The sequence below is a fragment of the Gossypium arboreum genome, chromosome 8, assembly GCF_025698485.1.
Source record: "Gossypium arboreum isolate Shixiya-1 chromosome 8, ASM2569848v2, whole genome shotgun sequence".
Taxonomy (NCBI): domain Eukaryota; kingdom Viridiplantae; phylum Streptophyta; class Magnoliopsida; order Malvales; family Malvaceae; genus Gossypium; species Gossypium arboreum.
In genome coordinates this window covers 133552828-133573814 of record NC_069077.1, presented here as the reverse complement: position 1 = coordinate 133573814, position 20987 = coordinate 133552828, and the positions used below count along the sequence as shown (strand labels likewise).

Here is a 20987-nt window from a genome sequence, read left to right as displayed (position 1 = left end):
CCATGCCCACTGTTCTGATTTATTAATTGCATGGTATAACTTACTCCGATAATGCACCACATTTGGTTCTACTATTATGATAGAAATGACATTATGCATTGTGTCGAGATTGGGTTGATTAGAGATAGAGGAGATCTATGGAGTTCTGGCGATAAATCTGTAATTTTTTAGAAGTTTAGTTCAGAGTTCTGGCGGTTTATTCGCAACATTATTCTGGTGGTTTATCCACAAAATTTGACTACCAGTATAACTGCAATTATCTACTGTTACCGATGGTTAAACCGCAATGAGTTACGATTCCTTCTGATATGGTGTGTAGTGGATGGATGGGTAGGAATAGTATTGTCATTCATGATCATGTATTTAAATTCGAAAATTTCATCATTCTGTAATCTCTGTAAATATAGTTATTGGTGACTGTTATTGCTATTGACTCTGTGTGTAAGCATGATTTTATGGTCTTGATACACTGTTTACTTTTGATTGAAACTTACAATGCGTTGTAAAACTCATCCCATTAGTTTAACATTTTTCAGGTAATCCATAAGGTTAGGGCTCGGATTTTGCAATTTGGAGGTCTCGTCTCGATTTTGCTAAATAAAGTATTTTAATTTTATATTTCTATTTATTTGATTTGTAATAATTTATTTTACGAATTATGGCATGGCATTTGATTTTGGGATATTTTTAGTATTTTCATGCATGGATGTTAAACAACTGGACCAATTTAATGATTGGTCACGTTTAAATTATAAACTATGGATTTACTAAAAAATGAAACACGTCAGGTTTTTCTGTTGTAAAATTGGTTTTCGAAACTCCAAATAATGAATTAATAATCAAGTATGTTTGTAAAATTAATAAGCCAATTTTTAATTGAACTTTAATTAAACTTGACAAAAACTAATATTTTTATAAAATAAAAAGAAGCCCACGACCGATTTTCTTAAAAATATATGAAAAATTATTTTTAAGAATAAAATTTCTAAGAAATGGATCATTTATTTACTAGACCATTTCGGTGGCCAATATGGCCTTCAAAATCCGACCATAACTTTTGGGCCAAGTTAGGGAGGTTATAGTCAGTCCAGTCAATCACATATATTTTTCTATCTTTTGGGAATCAACCGCTCCGATGCTTAAGACAAAATGTCTCCCTAATTAGACTTGATAGACGTCATATTAGTTTTTCAATTGGTTTGCTTATTTTCGATCATATTAAGGACATGTTTTGGTTCATCTACTAATACAAATTGTCTTTCTGTATTACGATTCGACCACATAATATCGCTTAGTATTAGTTAAACGTTAGATAATCATTAAGTCAATATTTGCTTCCATTTTGCTTTGCATGCAAAACCATTGAGGACAATATACAAATGTATTAATGTAATATATGGATATAGTTAAACCAATTTGTTCGAAAAATAAAAATATACAAAACGAATATGTAGTTAGGATGCCAGATCCAATAATAGCAATATAGGTATTTTGAACGGTTGAGAAAAAGGATCCTTATGGCGTAGGTTTAAATCCTTCCATTAATATTTTGTTTTAATCTTCTTGAATTCAGGTCCACATTACTTCTATAAATTTTTCTTGGCATAAATATTCAAGTTTTCATATTAGGCGAACTGGTAAGGAAAAATTTTAAAGGGTTTGAGGTGCAAGTTTGAAACCTTTCTTTTAATTTTTTTTTTCTTTTGGTTATCATTTTCTTATTCTTCGCAAATAATGAGATTTTGAATAAAAAAATCAAGCAAAAAATGGGTTTCAACTTGAGATTTTGAAGAAAAAATTTGAGAATTGTGTTGATTATATGTTATAAAAAAAAAGGAATAAGAAATAGGAGAACAGAGAGAGAAGTATTTTTTTTATTCATTAATCAGGTATTTACAATGCTTTTTCGAAATCTATATTTATAAACATAAAAAAGAATATTTGATATAAAATTCTACGCCTAATGAACACAGAATCCTGAAAGTACGTCTTATTATAATGAACATCTATTTCAAGTCATTTTTGTCCAAGTATGTTGTTGCTTATGGCTAAAACTATTGCAATTCGGGAGGCGCTATCTTGGTTGCATTCTCGTTACTTTGATAATGTTTTTTTTAAACAAATTATTTTTGAGTATAACAAGCTTTGTTGAGTAGCAATGTTGATTTTTCCAAGTTTCGTTTGGTTGTTTAGGGTTGTCAATATCTTCAATCTTTTTTTATGAATCTTCGTTCTTCCTATGGACCAGCACTAGATGAGCCAATAAGGTAACTCAATCTACAGTGTGAAAATAAAATAAAATAAAATAAAATAAAGAACACACAGATTTTTACGTGGAGAAGAAAATTCACTATGTCGAATTCGAATAATTACAAGAGGAATAGACTATGTCTATTTATAGGCTTGTAAAGTCATATTCTAGTAAGATTGAAACACATTATTCTAATCAATATAAAATAAATAGAGTTTAATAAGGTTTAAAAACCTTATTTTAAAATAAAATAAAAGAAGTGTAGTTCTATATGGATTTTACTTTTATTTTATTTTACCACTGCATTTTATTTAAATAAGGATTCGGGTCATTTAATTCTAAAAATCTCCATCTTGACATGAATTCTCAATGAACAAGTTCTTCATCGCGAACTCTCAACGAATAAGTTCTCCACCTCTTCCATAAAACCCCTTAAGGGTTTAACTTCAACAATGAACACCAACCAAGTTGCTCAAACTTGGTTATAGGAAGTGACTTAATCATTATATCTGCAGGATTTTCATGAGTAATAATTTTTCTTACAACAATATCACCACGAGAAATAATATCACGAACAAAATAATACCGAACATCAATGTGTTTTGTTCTCTCATGAAACATTTGATCTTTTGTAAGAAAGATTGCACTCTGACTGTCACAAAATACTATACTGATTTGAAGGTCTTCATTGAGTTCACTAAAGCGTCCCTTCAACCAGATAGCTTCTTTACAAGCCTCAGTAATTGCCATGTATTCAGCTTCAATGGTAGACAAAGCGACTATAGTTTGCAAAGTGGCTTTCCAACTGATTGCACAACCTCCAATTGTAAAGACATAACCTGTGAGAGATCTTCTTCTATCAAGGACTCCAGCAAAATCAGCATCAACATACCCAATGACTCCATCTCTAGTTCTTCCAAACTGTAAGAAAAGATCAGTAGTACCTCATAAGTATCTTAAAATCCACTGAACTATTTTCTAGTGTTCTTTACCGGGATTCGCCATGTATCTGCTAACTGCATTGACTGCATATGATAAATATGGACGTGAGAGATCCCACTGCACTAGAGTATGAAACATGTGACATGTACTCAATCTTATTATTTGATTGTGGAGACAAAGCCGATGAATGTCTAAAATGGGCTGCTAAAGGAGTACTAACAGGCTTAGCACTCTGCATATTGAACCTGCAAAGAACTTTCTCAATGTACCCCTTCTGACTTAGGTACAATTTACTTGCTTTCTATCTCTGAAAATCTTCATACCAAGTATCTTCTTTACTGGTCCTAAATCTTTCATCTCAAATTCTTCACTGAGTTGGGCTTTGACCTTTCTTATCTCTCATTTATCTTTTGCTGCTATCAACATGTCATCAACATAAAGAAGTAGATACACAAAAGAACCATCACTATTTTTCTTAAAGTAAGCACAACTATCAAAACTATTTCTTTTGAAATCATGAGAAGTCATAAAGAAATCAAACTTCTTGTACCACTATCTTGATGACTGTTTCAAACCGTAAAGGGACTTCTTCAACAAGCAAACATAGTCCTCTTTTTCTGAGACTGTAAAACCCTTTGGTTGTTGCATGTAAATATCTTCCTCAAGTTCTCCATGCAAAAATGCAGTTTTACATCTAACTGCTCAAGCTCCAAATCATGCATGGCCAAAATACCAAGCAAAGCTCAAATTGAACTATGCTTAACAACTAGGGAGAACACATCTGTGAAGTCAATTACTGGAATTTGACTGTAACCCTTTGCAACAAGTCTTGCTTTATATCTTGGTTCTTCAACTCCTAGAGTCCTTTCTTTCTTTTTAAACACCCATTTACAACGAACAATCTTTTTACCTTTAGAAAGTTTCACAAGAACCAATGTTCTGTTTTTGTGGAGTGATTCCATCTCCTCTTACATAGCAAACATCCACTTTTTTGAGTCTTTACAGCTAACCGCCTCAGAATAATTAGATGGCTCTTGATTCGCATCTATATCTTCAACCACATTTAAAGCATAAGCAACTAGATCAGCCTCGGCATACTTCTTTGGAAGTTTAATTTTTCTTCTAGTTTTATTTTTGGCGATAGAGTATTGTGGTGAAGAAGCAACTCTATTCTTAATTTTTGTACTGGCTTGAGGAGTCGACTCTGTATTAATCTGATGCTCTACCTGCTTTTGATTTTCTTTATTGGAAGAGTCTTTAAGAGATAAGTTAGGTACACTACAAGAAAATAGGGTTTTAGCGGGGTTTTTAGTGGTGTTTTATCAAAAAACGCTGCAAAAATTGTAAAACACAAAGCAATAGCGGCGTTTTTATTAACACGCTGCTAAAAACAGAGCAATAGCGGCGTTTTTTGTTAACACGCCGCTAAAAATAGAGTAATAGTGGCGCTTTTGGTAAAACGCCGCTAAAAGTCATATAACCCCTAAAACCCCTAAACCCAAAAAAATTCATGAACACTAATCTATAACCCCTAAAATACTAAACCCCTAAACCTTAAAAACCCTAAACACTAAACTATAACTTCTAAAACCCTAAACCCCAAAAAACATCACATGGATGTTGATGTGTATATACATATATATCAATGTAAAAGCTTATGTTCATAATAAATTATGGAAACAATACTTAATATTGATTAAATTTATTTTTGGTTTACGGTTTAATATTTAAGGTGTAAGGTCTATAGTTTAGGGTTTTATGGTTTAAGGTTTAATGGCCATGGGTATATAGTATGTTAATCTCAAGTGAATCATATTCAATAATTAAATCCTAAACCCTATAATTAATTATTGTTATCAATAATAGATATCTTGATTTTGATAAAAAATATTTTTATATATTAATAAGGTGTTATATTGTTTAATGGATTGAAGGGATATTTTGTGAAAAATGTTTTAAATGATAAATTTACCTTTAAATTTTATTAATAGTTTTTGTTTATACTATTTTAATATTTATCTATCTTGATTAATTAAAATATATATTTATTTATCTGAACGAAAATTCTCTGCACTCATTTGTGTCTCACGTTTTTTAATTGTAACTCATTTTCTTTTTAAAATATATATTTGTGTCTCCACGTTTTTTATTTTCTTTTACACAATTATTGATATAACATCATTTTATATTCATATATTGCATGGATACATAAATATTTATATTTATTCAATATAAAATATATTGATGTATTTATTTTTTTAAATGTGTATGATTAAATCAAAATTAAAGTTTCAACTATACATTTAAATCACAATTAGAATTTCACGTCTACAATTACACATTAAACCGAAATAAAAATAAACTCAAAAATAAAATTTAAAATTTAAAATTTAAAATTTAAAAATAAAAATAAAAATTTAAAATTTAAAATTTAATATTTTAGTCCATATTTCAATTAAAAGTTCAATATTCAAAATTAAAAAAATTCAAAAGAGAAAAATAAAAAATATGTTAAAAATAAAAAATTTAAAATTAATCAATAGTGGCGTTTTAAGTAAAACGCCACAAAAAATTGAGTTATAATGGCGTTTTTAATGAAAACGCCGCAAAAAAAAATTACCATTTTTTATTACCCGCTCGTTAGTCCCTAAATCCCCCAAATAACTCTCAAAATTTGCCCCCAAATTTCCCATTTCCAGCAACATCAAGTCAATACACCTACACTAATTGCCGGAAGTCCGTAGCTTGGAGCTTGGCCTGACTGCTTCCTCCACTAATTGCCGGAAGAAGCCGGCCGTAAAAGAAAGATCTTCTACTTCAACCTGGCTTCGGTTGACCCCCTTTCGGTGGTAGTAAGAGCAGAGTCTTGGGTTGGTGCTTGAAGTAAGGGTCATCAAAGAGACGGATCAGTTTACCAGTGATTTCTATGGCGATGAAACCCTAGATGACGAGAAACCGGAGGAAGAGGAGGTGATAGATAAAGAAAATGAAGAGGGAAGTGAAAAGGTATGCTTTCTTTTCTTTATTCACATCAAAAACATCAAAAGCTTGCTTCACTTCTTCCAAGCTTGGCTCTTGTTCAAAGAACCTTGAAATCTCCTCACAATCGTATGATTCATTCAACTATTCTTCACTTTCTTGGCTGCAAAAAATCCCCAGGTTCCCCATCAAAATCTCCACTTCTTTTCTGCATAATCTCTCACCACCAGATAAAACTTCCTTACTTGAAAACCCAGATTTCTGGTTCTTCAGGTCGCAATCTGAAGTCTGGTTCTCCATTTCTCTGCTTTGTTTCTTAGAACCTGCTGTCGTTTCTCTTGTTTAACTACAATTTCTGAATTTGACTTTTTGTTGTTTGTACAATGAAGTTTCTTGGATGTTCATAGGCGGCTGTTTTATTTATTCCTTGAATTTGATCCTTATTTTTCTCTACATGATTTTTCTAAAAATGACAAATTTCATAATTCGATCCTTTAAATTTGGATTCTATGTCGTGCATATAATTTGTGATTGGCTCAACTATTTACTTCAAAAACTGAAATAAAAAATTTGTCAAATTCAGAGTGCAAATGATACTTTATTTTTTATCCTCTACGTTTTCCATGGTTAATTCTGTTTTCCATGGTCTTAGGGTTAGGAGAGCTGCAATTCGAATTCTAGAGTAGACTCTTTGATTACACAGATTGAGACAATGCTTGAGTTCGATAGTTTTTTTATTAATACCGTTGTTCTTCAATTTCTTTTTCTTTTTCTTTTGGTTTGCAGTTGAATCGTTCAAGTGTCGTATCTGCAAATACACCCTCCAAAATTTGTCATACTTTTCCCGGAAATGGAAGATGTCAAAGGTTAAGTTTCAAGCCCAAAGCTGCTGGTTCAGTTGAAGGAAATGTACTTGACAAAGAATCGGCTAGAATCAGTGACAAGATAGGTAACTACTTGCTGTCTCATTAGATATCTGATTTCAGGGAAAACAATCTTGGAAGCCATGGTTTCTCTTAAGCTATTCAGAGCTGAAATATGGAGAATGAAACTGGCATCAGTTCTAACCCTGTTATAGTTCATCTGGCTTTTGAAGCATCTTTGAATTTTTTTTATTTAAAATAATCAAAGGAAATTAACATGCCATCTGTATTTCATTTCTAATTTGTTTATAACAAAAGATAAATGCAAAATCTCTCTCTGTAGGTCATTTTGATGAGAATTGAATCCAAAATGCAGTTGCCTTGGTGCCGTAGTTCATAGTTTGCCATATTACGGTGGACTTTACAAGCAAAATAAAGTGTATATTATATTTGTTGCTTTCTCCTACATCTGATGCTTCTTCAATTTTGGATGGAATTACATTTAAGTACTGTCATTGATGCAGATTATGGAGTTGTTGGTATTCACCATGTTGGAATTCTATGTGAAAACCTTGAAAGATCTTTTCAGAGATGCTGTGAGTTTAAATTTAAACGTAGAAGAATGTAGAAGAAGGAGTTATCTTATGACTGGATTTTTTTTTCAATTAAAATCAGCAAACACATCAGAAGAATCAGGTAAAGGACACTATTGATGTGGATGAACCTGAAGGTATTTTACTTTTGCCATATAATCTGTTTCTTTATGATACACAATCTTCTTTAGGCCTGTTTTACTAAGTCTCGTGTATTTAGAAAGGAGAGACCCGTTAACTGCTGAAGAGTTGGAAGAAAAGGAGCGACTATTAGAAGAGGTGAGTGCAACGTGTTACATGTTATATTTTTATTTGTTTGTTTGTTTGAGCGTGGTGATAAGATAATTGTTTGTGCTGACAATCTTTTTGCACTGGTTGAGTATGCAATGAAGCTATGCAAGTCTATGATCTATGGTGCTACCAGGTTATTTGTGAACATCAATTGCTCTGTCTTTTTTGTATTGTTTTTATATTGTTGTGTCAATTTTCCCTTGTAATGTGCAGCCATCTTGAGAGGGCTAAAATTCTAGTCGTGATGTGAACACTTATTCAATTTTTTGCAGCTATTTCGTGCTAATAATGTACGTATGCATTTCCTTTTGTAGCACTGGATATGCAGCTACCAAATTTTATTCACCAAAGTCTGCAAGTATGGTTTGCTTTCTCTTTCATTTTTTTTCTCATTCTATAATAATTCTCCTTAGCTTGTATTCTTCTCTGGTAATAAAAAGATGAACCTTTTGGTACAACAAATGCGGACGGCTATTGGCAATGGACAGGCAATCAGCTTTAATCTTACCTCCTGTACATCGTCCTTATCGAACTCTTTCTGTTTCAAAACAATCATCGACTCAATCTATTTCCTCAACATTAGATCAAGGTTCTAATGCCCCTGAAGCTTATCATATCGGTTGCATCTCGGATAACACGTAAGTTCACTCTACTTTCTGTTAACCAAGGTATATTAGCTAAAGCTAGGAAATAGAAAGATCAAATTGATACTAGTGAGTGATGAAAACAAGGTTTCTATATTTACTTACTTTAGGTGATCGAATGAGAATGTTTTAAGACATGTGTATTACATGATGTGATATGCAAATATGCTTATGTGTATGTACGCATGCTAAAAAAAGACATGGATTTAATTATGTTCTGGCGTTGATTTTATTTATGCATGCTTAATTTAGTAAAAATGTTGTGTATTCATGGAATTTTTGCAACAATTCTTTTTATATAAAAAGTAAAGGAGCATTCAGGAATTAAGATGAAATGTAAGATTTTTAGAAGCAAATTAATCAATTAATACTTTTAATCACATGTATTAATCTATTACAATTTATTCTTATTTTGTTTTATTTATATACATGGTTTCCACAGGAATGAAATTTGATAACATTAATTCATGAAATATGATAAACCCTGTTTTTATACATTCTGAAAGCTCAGAAGAAGGCACTACTGGATCATGTAAAGTTTTATTTTGGCTGCTAACACGAAAAGGTCTTCTAATTCTCTCATCAAATAGAATTAAAAAGATGAAGTGAAGCTCTCTATCAAATAACTTGTTCACTTAAATTCTTTTTACTTGCCATTATAGAATTTGAACTACTTTAATCTCTGAACTGTTAAAAAACTTAGCTTGTTTTCTTGCTTGTGTCTGCCATTCCAATCTTATCAGGATGATGCAATATGTGCCTTCCTATGTGATAATAAATTTGAAACCAAATTCCACAGTTTCGCTTTCTTTCATGTTTGATGTGCTAGTATCTTTAGGTTATCTTTGAATGAGAGAAATGAAATGATTTGTTTGGTTGGCTTGATATATATCTATATTTAATGGTAATTGGAGATATGTTTTGAGTGATTAGGAATATTAGTCCTTCTGGTGCATACAGGGACCAGTTTCTATTAGTAGTAGTAGTTTTAAGTTGGTTAAGTATTTGTGAGGCAATAGTGTGCCCTGAGATCTTATAGATGATGATTGAACCTTCACAGAAAAGGCAAAGATTGAAGCTCAAATCTTAGCTGCTGAAGCAGTAGCAAAAATGAAGGCAGAGGTTGAGCTGAAAAAGCAACGGGAAAGAGAAGAGAAGCTGCTGGAATTACATTACAAAAGGTTTTTATCTTTTTCTTGCGTTTTCTTTTTTGTCCTTATTATGTTTATATAGTGGAGGGTTTTAGAGGCTAGAACACTGTAATACCATATAGTATATACAAAATATGAAATAGACCATGCCATTATTTATTGAACAGGTAAAAAACCAATTATTTTTTTTCCCTTTTTCTTAAATTAAAGACCATGCCATTAAGGTAAATGCCATTAATTATATTTGTTGGTTGAGATAGGCTTTGCCTCAATAAAAAGTTATTGTTTTTATTCCGATTAACTTTTTATTTTACGTCGTTGCTTTTCATTCTACAAGTCATAGGACATTAATATTGCCTTAGCCACTGATTTTCCTCACCCAATTTAATCTTTTAAGTTAGCTCCATCAATCTTCCTTTTTTTTTTTTTTTTTGGTTCTAAAAGAATTGGGCTTTTACTTCCAAAGAGGGAGAACTAGAAATTGAAAAAGTTTTCACTCACTCCAACTGAAGTCTGAATTCTTTTCTGGAAGGTTGGATTTGAATCATTACTAATTTTATTATCACCATATTAAAAGAAAATTTTACAATTTCCCTGGGGATTAAACTATAAACTTTCTAATTTTGAAGAGACTAGAAGTGAATTTTAAATTCTAGAGGAAGTCAAATGCAAATTAACTTAATATTTTATAAAATTAAAAAAAGACAAAAAGAAATGATCATTTATTGGGTAACGTTGGCAAAGGAGAATAGTAGTAGGGAAAACCAATATAAAATTTCTACAGAATGAAACCATATGCAGAAGAACAGTCTTTATATATCTGATAGATTGTAGTGAATCTTGGAGCTGCTGTTATCACATAATTCTCCCATTGTTTCATGTAAGAATATTATGCAGGCCCAGATGCTATATTCAACACTTTTTAATCAATCATTTTCTTTTTCGAAATAAAATGCAGATGAATAAGATGATTAAAGCTGTCAAAAGAAGGTAGGCAAAATGCAAATGCATGTTTAGCACATAGACAGGAACATTAAATTAATGTTTAAACATAAAAAATAAAATAAGAAACAATCAAACCAACTGGTTTAACCTGTGGTCCAGTTTCTTTAACATTGGCATTTATGTCCTTTAATGTCGAACTTCTACATTTATGTCTTTCATTTTGAATTTTTAGATGATAGTAGTGTCAATCAATTCTTTGTCCCTTGTTATGCTATTAGTTCCTTTGTTTTGCATTTTCTTTTTTTCTTTTTTTGCCAAAGCCACTTGTCCCAGATGTCATGTTTTTTTATGCATTTCCTTGGCTATGGGGTTTTGCTTGGTAGTTATGCAGCTATTTATTGAAAGTTAAAACTCATGCCTGTTTTATGAATGCTTACATGCATGGCAAGCTGTTGTTAGCCTTTCTTTCTATTATGTTTGTTGCTTTGTATTAGCATTCTCTATGCTACTTGCCCTGCAAAGTTCCAAGTTTCCATTTTTATTAAAGATGGCAATTGGGTATTTGGAAATGTTAATTATCTGATCTTTGGCAATTTTGCCCAGCAGAATTAAGCTAATTTTATGGTTCTATCTTTAATTAATGAATGACTGAGCAATGCTTCCTTTGGTCGGTTTCTGTTTCTTTGTCATGGATGGATGTATTTATTGGAAAATGGGACAAAGTAACTTAATACAAAGAAATTTTACATTTGATTTTCTATGCCTTTTAGATCACCTCTAATTTTAAGATTGATTGCAAATGCCTTTTTCATTTTTACAACTTTTTCGACCAACAATTTATTTGTTACATATATGTTTTATTTTATTTTAATCGTTAATTGTATGTCACTAATGCTTAATTGTTATAATTTTTACATAAATGTTTTTTTTACTTGAGGCTAAGAAGTTAGCATCACAATATCAAAAGGAAGCGAGACAAATGCAATTCGGGTATGGAGACGTGCGAAGAAGTAAGGAGAAAGTGAAGAAACACTGTCGGCTTAAATGAAATTAACACAATGTGGGAAATAAGAGCTCGTCGAGAAGGGTGGAGAGAAAAGGTCGCCAAATCTAATGCATTTCCTTATTTCATTTAAGTAACTTCATTATAATATCTTATTTTATTGATATTTTATATTTAATCTAGTTTTTATTATTTATTTTAGTTTTGATTCTAAATTTTTATTTTTATTTTAATATTTTAGATAATTTGAGTTCTAACTTTTGGATTTTAATTGTGTTATTAATTTATTATTTTAAATTCTAAATTTAAATTCATTAATTTTTGTATTTAGTTTTAAAGTTAAAATTTTAATAGAAAATTTTATATTTATATCATTCAATACTTTGATAATGAATTTAAAATTTTTATATTTTCACGACTTTTATAATATTTTATAATTTTTTTAAATTTCATGACCTTGCGTTTTTCAAATAAACGCGGCAAACTTTAGGCGTTGGCAATAGCGGCGTTTTAGCGGTACTTGAAAAACGCAAAAATAGTTTTAGTGGCACTTAAAAGCGCGCTAAAGGCCTAAAAAACGCTGCTAAAAGTCGGTTTCTTTGTAGTGTTTAGCATAGCAGTTTCATCAAAAACAACATCTCTGCTAATCACAACTTTTCTATTTTCAGAACACCATAACTTATACCATTTTACACCAGCTTTATAACCAAGAAAAACACATTTAATGAATCTCGGTTCTAATTTTTCATTATCAATTTGAGCATACGCAAGACACCCAAAGATCTTTAAATCAGAATAATTAGCAGGATTACCAGACCATACCTCTTGTATAGTCTTTTTCTCAATGGCAATGAATGGGAATCGGTTGATCAAAAAACATGTAGTAGAGGCTGCTTCGGCCCAAAACGACTTTGGTAAATTGGCATTTGACAACATGCATCGAACATTCTCCATGATTGTTCTGTTCATTCGTTCTGCAACGCCATTTTGCTGTAGAGTATGGCGAACTGTCAAGTGTTTCACTATCCCTTCTGACTTGCACAATCTATTAAACTTATCAAAACAGAACTCTAAGTTATTGTCTGTACGGAGGTATTTTATTTGTTTTCCCTTCTGTTTTTCAATCATAATTTTTCAAGACTTAAATGCAGAAAACACATCACTTTTCTGCTTCAAGAAGAACGCCCAAACTTTTCTGAAAAAATTATTAATAAAGGTTAGCATATAATTAGCTTCACCTCTCGAAGGAACTCTAGATGGCCCTTACAGATCAGAATGAATATACTCTAACATTCCCTTCATGTTATGGATTCCTCTGGTGAATCGAACTCTCTTTTGCTTCCCAAAAATACAGTGCTCACAGAAATTTAGTTTGCAAATTCCTTGCCCATCAAAAAGTCCTCTTTTGCTCAATTCTGTCATGCCATTCTCACTCATATGCCCTAGGCGCATATAACAAAGTTTAGTAATATCATCATCTGACAAGGAAGAGAAAGCGACAGCTGCATCACCAGTAATAATAGAACCTTGCAAAACATATAACTTGGCAATCTTTCTCTGCCCTTTCATCACAACAAGGGAACCTTTAGAAATCTTTAAAACCCCACTTTTAGCTGTGTATCTGTACCCTTTTGAATCAAGAGTACTCAACGAAATTACATTTCTTTTTAATTCTGGAACATGTCGTAGGTCACTAAGTGTTTTGACAACTCTATCAAACATCTTAACTTTAATTGTTCCAACACTTGCGATTTTACACGAAACATTATTTCCCATCAAAACAACACCTTCAAACACTGTTTCGTAAGTTGTAAACCAATCCTGAGTAGGACTCATGTGGAAGGTGCAGCCTAAATCAAGTACCCACTCCTCGCTCACTTTAGAATTGTTGATTGAAGCGACTAGAAGTTCACCATAGCTGTAATCTTCTACAACATCAGCTTTACCAAAATTTTCTGGTTGTTTTCCATTTTGATTCGCAGCCTCCCTTTTAATCTTGTTCTGTAGCTTATAACACTCAGATTTAATGTGCCCTTTCTTCTAGCAGAAGTTACAAGTTTTACCTCTGTTTGAAGAATTTGATTTACCTTTAGATTAACCGCGAGGATTCCGTTCCTGTATCCTTCCACGATCATCATCAGCATTCCGATCTTGTCTCCCACGAATAATGAGACCCTCTCCCTGATAGTCGGGTTTAATTACAAGATACTTCATCTTATAATACGAGGTCAAAGAATCATAAACCTCATCAACTGTGCGAGACTCGCAGCTATATAAAATCGTGTCTCTAAAGGTTGAATAAGACGGGGGCAACGAACAAAGTAGAATCAACCCTAGATCTTCCTTATCATATTGAGCCTCCATGGCCTCCAAATTTGAGAGAATTTTTTTAAACGCTGTTAAGTGTTCATGTACAGACGCACATTCCTCCAAACGATGAGCATAAAGATGCTGCTTCATATGTAACTTGCTTGTTAGAGTTTTTAACATACATATTTGTTCTAGCCTCTTCCATAATGCAGCGGCGGTCTTCTCTTTCATCACATCCTGCAAAATTTCGTTGGATAAATGTAGATGTAATTATGTTAACGCCTTTCTGTCCTTACGCTTCTTCTCTTCATCTGTTAATGTTGAAGGCATCTTATCTATCCTTAGCAGGGCATCCTCCAGATCCATCTACGCAAGAACTGCTTGCATCTTAATCTGCCACAACTTAAATCTGGTGTTACGATCCAACAGAGGAATTTCATACTTCAAAGACGCCATTACCGTGATCGAGATGAATAACCCGGAAGCTCTGATACCAATTTGTGAAAATAACATAAAATAAAAATAAAAAAGACAGATTTTTACGTGAAAACCCTTTTGGGAAAAAATCACAGGCAAAGGAGAAGAAAATTCACTATGTCGAATTCGAATAATTACAAGAGGAATAGACTATGTCTATTTATAGGCTTGTAAAGTCATATTCTAGTAATATTGAAACACCTTATTCTAATCAATATAAAATAGATGGAGTTTAATAAGGTTAAAAAACCTTATTCTAAAATAAAATAAAAGAAGTGTAGTTCTATATGAATTTTACTTTTATTTTATTTTACCGCTGTATTTTATTTAAATAAAGATTCAAGTCATTTAATTCTAACAGCTTTATTACATGTGAGCTACGTTGAACTGGGGGCAAGTGCCTAAATTTCTTTTCTCTATTCTATCGTTCAATAATACTTTAAATGTGCAAGTTGAAGGAGATTGAGACCTACGACCAAGTATATAAGGTAAGTCTATTGATTTGGGTATTTACTATTTAAATGTTTTTGCTCTCTTTATATATTTATTATTATTAATAAATGTTTTTCCTTAAAAATTAGTAAAACTCTTTTAGCTTTTGAAAATAGTAGGAAAGGAATGAAATCAACAAACTAAACATTTATTAAATATAACTTAAAGATTTAAAATGTAATTATAAGTTCATTAATCTTAAATAAACTTTAAAAGTAAACAAAATTATGAAAGTAAAATGTCCCATTTAAAAAGTTTTCGTTAAGAAACTTCCATAAATAAATATTCTGAAAACTCTTTTTACGTTAGGTAAAGGAGATAAGATGTTTTCGTTTATTAAAATACTCCAACAGTAGTGTTTTAAAATTCATGAATGGATTCATTAATTCATATATGGAGATTATATTCTTTAAAATAATTCATTTAATTTAACTCGAAACATTAATTCAATATTTTATATTTTTATTTGACAATAATATTTATATTAATTTTTATATTAAATTTTACAATTTAAATATAAAATTAAATAATAATTTATCCTAAAATAAGCAAATCACACATTTAAAGTTTATCAAAAAAAAAAAACAATGCCGACAAAGTTTATAAAACCAATTTTCCAACATTATTTCGTTCTATAGCATCGAAAATTAAAATACACACTACACAAATCTTATCATTGGTTTAGAAAATGATAAACAACATCTGTGTTACTTGCAAATGCTAAGTTAAACCAAACAACATAAACAAACACTTGCTTCAGCAATAATACAAATACATAGATAAAAAGAAAAATACATTTTAAAAAATGTATGCGTATATACACAAACAGCTCGCCATTGTCATGGCTCGTAATGTTTCAATATTTGAAAAAGAGGGTGCTAAGAAAATGGAAGCGAAAACAGTTTGATCTAAAAAAAAGTTTTAAGTACCAAAGTAAGGAAGGGCTAGATTGGCGACTCATATTCAAGCTCAAATTCCGACCCGGGTTCTTCATCTTCATCTAAACAATCAATGCCAACAGCAGCATGACCGGGGCCAAAGGCTTTGATATGGTCTTTCAAAGACCTCTTGTGCTTGAAATCAGACCCACAAATGCAATACCAAATCTTCCCACAGTTCTTCTCATGGGTTCTCCAGTCTCCTTTCACTGCAAATGCCTTGTCACATTTCCTACAGGTGAAGGGCTTAACACCATGTTTCCTTTTGTAATGAGTTTGGAGAGTTCTGAAATCTTTGAGAGGCCTTGCTCTTGGGTGCTCGATGTTGTGCTTGCAACCCGGTGCACAGCAATAACATGGGAGCCTTAGCATGGCTGTTGGTTGGCTTCCTCTTAGGGAGTCTGGTCCTTTTCTGTACTGTGACCCATGCCCCCACATATGCATCTGTACAATTAATACGTTTATATATGAAGCAAAAAAACCCACCGTGATGGGATTCACAGACGTCAAATCCAGGCGGGGGAAGAACCTGGTAACAGTATATTTCTAGCAAAGAAGTACATACACGCTTAATGCACTATGAGTAGGTGGTGTTCATTATCTCATTCAAGAGCTCCTTGAAATTTGCAAACTAAGAGAAATTAAATTACAAACTAAAGAAAAACTGCAAGAACCCCTAATCTGGTCCATTAAAAATTAAGGGTAAAACACTGTCACTTGTCTTTTAGTATGATTAAAAAAAACTAATCAAAATTTACCAAAAAAAAAATCTAATCAAAACATTCGTATTTCATTCATTTAACCTAAATAATAACTATACATTTATCTTATTAGATATGAAAACCCCTTAAAGATGAGTATGTATCTATTAGATATGAATCTGCTTAAACAATCGAGAATTAAGACACATATATATATATATATATATAGAGAGAGAGAGATGAAAGAAGTAGGAAAATGAACTCCAAACATAAAAATTTGGATGGAGAAAAAAAGGGGGGTTAAGTGTGGTTAATTGTGAAGTTATTTTTGGTAAATTAACATGATTAGCCGTTGCTCTTTGCAAGAACAAACTATTAGAGGTCTCTAATTTCAAAATTGGAGTGTCAGATTAATATGTTTGTCTGTTTGGGATGCAAATCTAGGGTGTTTTCTTTTGCAGACTGGAGAAATGAAATGACAAAGATGACTAGGGCATTTCAAAGTAAAGACCAGCTGAAAGTCTGAAACCCTCTCATCAGTCTTGCATTAGCCTATATTTGCAATTCACCTGGGGACTGGGGTTTAACTTTAGCACACTCTTCAAAGTCCTAACAAGCAACATCAACATTTTCAGTACCTTAATGACTTAAACCTACAGACTTCATTCTCTCCTGGTACCTTAATGACTTATCGAGGTTCAAACATAACTAAAATAAAAATAAAAGCCCAGTTTAGAGTCTCAGATCAGATGAAAGAAAAGACTAATCAATGGAGATGAAAGAAGGATGTATGAGTGAAGAGGAAAAAAGGAAATTTTAGCGGATCATGTCTCATGCAATGAGGCATACCTGCAGGTTATTGTATCTGTTAAAGGTTTTGCAGCAGACATGACATGAAAACTGTGTAGGACCAACGAGAATCTGAGTAGGGGTAGGGATCCAATACTGTCCCTTGGTTAAAGGATACCCAGGAACTGCACTCCCATTCCCTCCTAATCTGTCTGTCACATGTGCAGATGGGGAGAGCCCCCCAAACCCCAGATCGGAAATAGGGCTAGGAAGACCTATGTGTAGGGTTACAGTTTCAGCCTCCTCATCATCAGCAGCAGCTGCTGCAGCCTCCTTGTTCATACCCTTATCACCTTCCATGGAACTGCTCGAGGGTTCATTTTCTTCTTGCCTTGTAGGACTTAGATAATTGATTAGAGGAAGTGCTTGTTGGGGTGGAGCTGGCCAAGGATGAGGCGTTTGAGCTTCGATATTGGAATATGTGTTGAAGATTATGTTGTTGTTGGTGTGAGGTTGGGAAGAATGGGTTGGATGAGGAGGAGGAGGAGCAGATGCTGTAGTACTGAAACGAGTAGCGTAGTGGGGATTTAGAGGTACGAAGTTGAAGCCTCCTCCGGGGAAGAGATTGGAGTAAGGGTCTGTCATGGTTGTGAGATTGGAAAAGTAAATAATATAAAGTGAGGATTTGATTGTACTTTGGCAACTGGAATGATGAAACACACACTATAATATATATAGATAGATAAGATAGGATAGGTAACACATACATACAGAAATACATATACACATATATGCCTGACCCTGTCAAATTTACAAAAAGTGAAAGGTAGAATCATAAAAGAGAGTGGGAAGTGATGAGATGAAAATAATTTACCCCTATCGCTATTGCAATGCCATGCAGACAAAGAAATAAAGTAAAAGGAGGAGACATAAGTCAGAGATTAGGCAATCAGGTTACTCGTCCTTGTCTCCTAAGACCATAAAAGAGAGGAACTGATGGAGAAGAATAGAGCGGTGGAGCGTAGACGTCTTTAGTTTTTTTTGCGTGTGTGAGTTTATGATAAAAGGAAATCATCTCATCCATTTTTGTCACTGGGAATAGTATATTAACCGCTTTAATTTGTTTTACTGTCTATGTTTAATCTTATTTAGGTAAATTTATTTTATTGTTTATGTTTAATCTTATTTAGATAAGGAGTGTATTCAAATAAAATCTTTCCAATCATAATGATTTTAATATTTATTTTAGCTTGATCATGTTTGAATTTAAAAGGTATTGATTATACTTTTAAGAAAATATTTGAAAAAGAAATCCAATATTACTTTTTAACAACTACTTGCCTAATAAATTGAATTTCAAATTGATCGCTTATGATGAATGAAATTCAATAGTTTATCCTAAAATTTTGTTTTGATTTGATTCAATTTAAAGAATTATAAAAAAAAGTTTAGAGATTCTTGAATATATAAGTTTACATCTTCCTCCTTGGAATTGATGGATGAATTTAGTAGTCTTGTTCTATTCTCCGCATTTTGCTCATTTTTCACCCCAAATTGTACTTCTAAGATTTTCATATTGTTTGCTTCCAGTGAGACTGATTTTCCTTCTGACAATGTGGTGCTGAATGATGCCTGCACTGATAGACTTGTGTGGGAGACGGACTCTCATGGCAATTTTTTAGTGAAAATATCGAAATTATTGTTTTCTTGCCATCAACAGTTTTGATTCTATTGCTTTTGACCTTCCAAGTTCCTCCTGATGTTCAAAATTTTAATTGGCTTGTTTTTACTTAAGCCTATTCCATCAAAATACTTTTTGTGTTCCAAAAGGCAAGCTTAATGGGATAATTTACTATGTCTATGGTGTGGCATGTTCGATGAGGATTGTGATCACATCTTAATTGTTTGTTGGTGTTCTTGGATGTTTTGGGGGTGAGATTTTCAATTGGTTGAATTTGTCCTGGGTAATGCCAGAATCAATTTCTGACCTCATTTTCTAGTGCTCCATATTACCATTTTATAAGCAGGTTAAAAGGCGTTAGTTAACATTTTGCGAGGCCATTTTGTGGACGATATGGCTTGCCCAAAACGGAACTCTTTTCAAGGAAAAATTTTGGTATCCGAATGATATTGTGTTTCTTTGCAAGATGAGGTCCTTGTATTGGTTCCATGCCTTTTGCGAAGGTGTTAATTCTATTGAGCTACTAGCAGGCCCTCATGGTGGAATTTGATTTGTTATCACTTCTGCTTTAGCCCCTATTCTATTTTTTTCACTTTGGGGAATTTCTGCACTGCACTCTTTCGAGTTTCGTTTTATTTTAATGTTTGAATCAGATAGCAAAATAAATTTTTTTTAAAAGAAAAAAGTCAATTAAATTCTAAAAAGAAGTGTAGTGACAAGTGATTATGATGAAAGTGTTAAGTAATTAACAATAAAAAAAATATGATAATTGAAGTGATCGTATAAAAAAACATAGAAATGAATGTGCTGTAGGTAATCAACAATAAGAGTGATAGACATTACATGAACGAAAAAAATTCTATGAAACAGTAAGGTCACTGTATCCAATTTTAATAATTTAATATCACATTAATATTTTTCATCTTAAATTTCAATAACTTTATCTTTAAAAAATTAAATATAAATAAAAATTATGAAATTTAAAATAAAATTATGAATGTAACACTATTAAATAATTGAAAATAGATAATATTTTTCACTTTCATGAACATATAGTAATGAGACAAAATTACAAAGATAGTAAACATAGTGGAGATTACTTAAAAGTTAATGCAATATTTTGATAAACAAAGTACATACTAGCATATTTAGATGTAAGAGTATTGTTAATTTAGCTAGAAGGAAAGTATTCTTATTACACTAAGGAAAGATTAAAAAGTGAAGTCATTAACAATATCCAAATCTAAACTTTTAAGTCATCTTTTTAACTCCAGTTTAATTGTATTTCCTTTTTACTTCTCATTAATCTATGTTGAAGTGAATTATATATTTGAAACTACTACGAATTAAAAAAAATCATATTAAATAATATTTTTCCTAAGATTTTTGTTACCAAATAGTAATTTTACAAAAACATAAGAAAATATGTTATAATTTTAACTTCAAATGTGGTCTGTTTGTTTCATTTTTAAATAATTTCACAAACTATATCCCTAATTTTTAGATTTAGTATGAGTGGTTTGACAATTATTATGAGTAATTTTTATTCAATATATCTATTGGAACAAGTCTAATAACTAATCATTTTACATTCTGTAAATCCATTAAGAGATAGATGTTGACCACAAATTTTAAAGTTGATCTATATTCAGGATAAAAATTAAACCCTCGGCTATTTATAAACAATTATTGTTTGATAAATGCATTGTATAATTATTTACTAGATAGAAAAGAAGAAGTAGCAAAAAGTTGGCGTAATAATAACTTTTGCAATGGCTGGAGATCGGTATCTAAAATTTAGTTGAATGCTTCTTCCGCTTTTCCTATAATCATTTTGATATAAATTATTGTTCGTATAACTTGTAATAAAAACAAGTAGCTACGTAGACTTATCTTCTTTCTTGGTGGGGAAACAATTTTAATCCACATGTGGTGGT

At 31.9% G+C, this 20987-nt stretch overlaps 2 protein-coding genes across 13 annotated transcripts; one reads left to right on the top strand and one right to left on the bottom strand.

Annotated features, from left to right (window-relative positions):
- Positions 1 to 5804: 5804 nt before the first annotated feature.
- Positions 5805 to 11933, top strand: LOC108469998 (uncharacterized). Of its 12 annotated transcripts, none has more exons than XR_008269572.1 (9): positions 5810 to 6199; positions 6959 to 7121; positions 7560 to 7765; positions 7849 to 7907; positions 8234 to 8277; positions 8408 to 8557; positions 9624 to 9744; positions 10673 to 10704; positions 11603 to 11933. XR_008269572.1 is itself a non-coding variant. In XM_053018287.1 (9 exons), the coding sequence occupies exons 4-9, from the start codon at positions 7563 to 7565 to the stop codon at positions 9637 to 9639; spliced, it is 393 nt and encodes a 130-aa protein (XP_052874247.1). In that variant the 5' UTR covers positions 5811 to 6199; positions 6959 to 7121; positions 7379 to 7474; positions 7560 to 7562; the 3' UTR covers positions 9640 to 9923. The 12 variants fall into 12 exon arrangements, 4 of the variants coding, with proteins under 4 accessions (XP_052874246.1, XP_052874247.1, XP_052874248.1 ...); XM_053018287.1 differs by lacking the exons at positions 10673 to 10704; positions 11603 to 11933 and adding an exon at positions 7379 to 7474 and having other exon boundaries at positions 5811 to 6199; positions 7560 to 7631; positions 7711 to 7765; positions 9624 to 9923; XR_008269568.1 differs by having other exon boundaries at positions 5805 to 6199; positions 8360 to 8557; positions 9624 to 10704.
- A 3763-nt stretch (positions 11934 to 15696) lies between these two features.
- LOC108469052 (zinc finger protein WIP2-like) lies at positions 15697 to 18322 on the bottom strand. Its single transcript, XM_017769940.2, has 2 exons — positions 17430 to 18322; positions 15697 to 16323 (listed from the first exon to the last, which is right to left on the bottom strand). The coding sequence occupies exons 1-2, from the start codon at positions 18012 to 18014 to the stop codon at positions 15886 to 15888; spliced, it is 1023 nt and encodes a 340-aa protein (XP_017625429.1). The 5' UTR covers positions 18015 to 18322; the 3' UTR covers positions 15697 to 15885.
- Positions 18323 to 20987: the final 2665 nt, after the last annotated feature.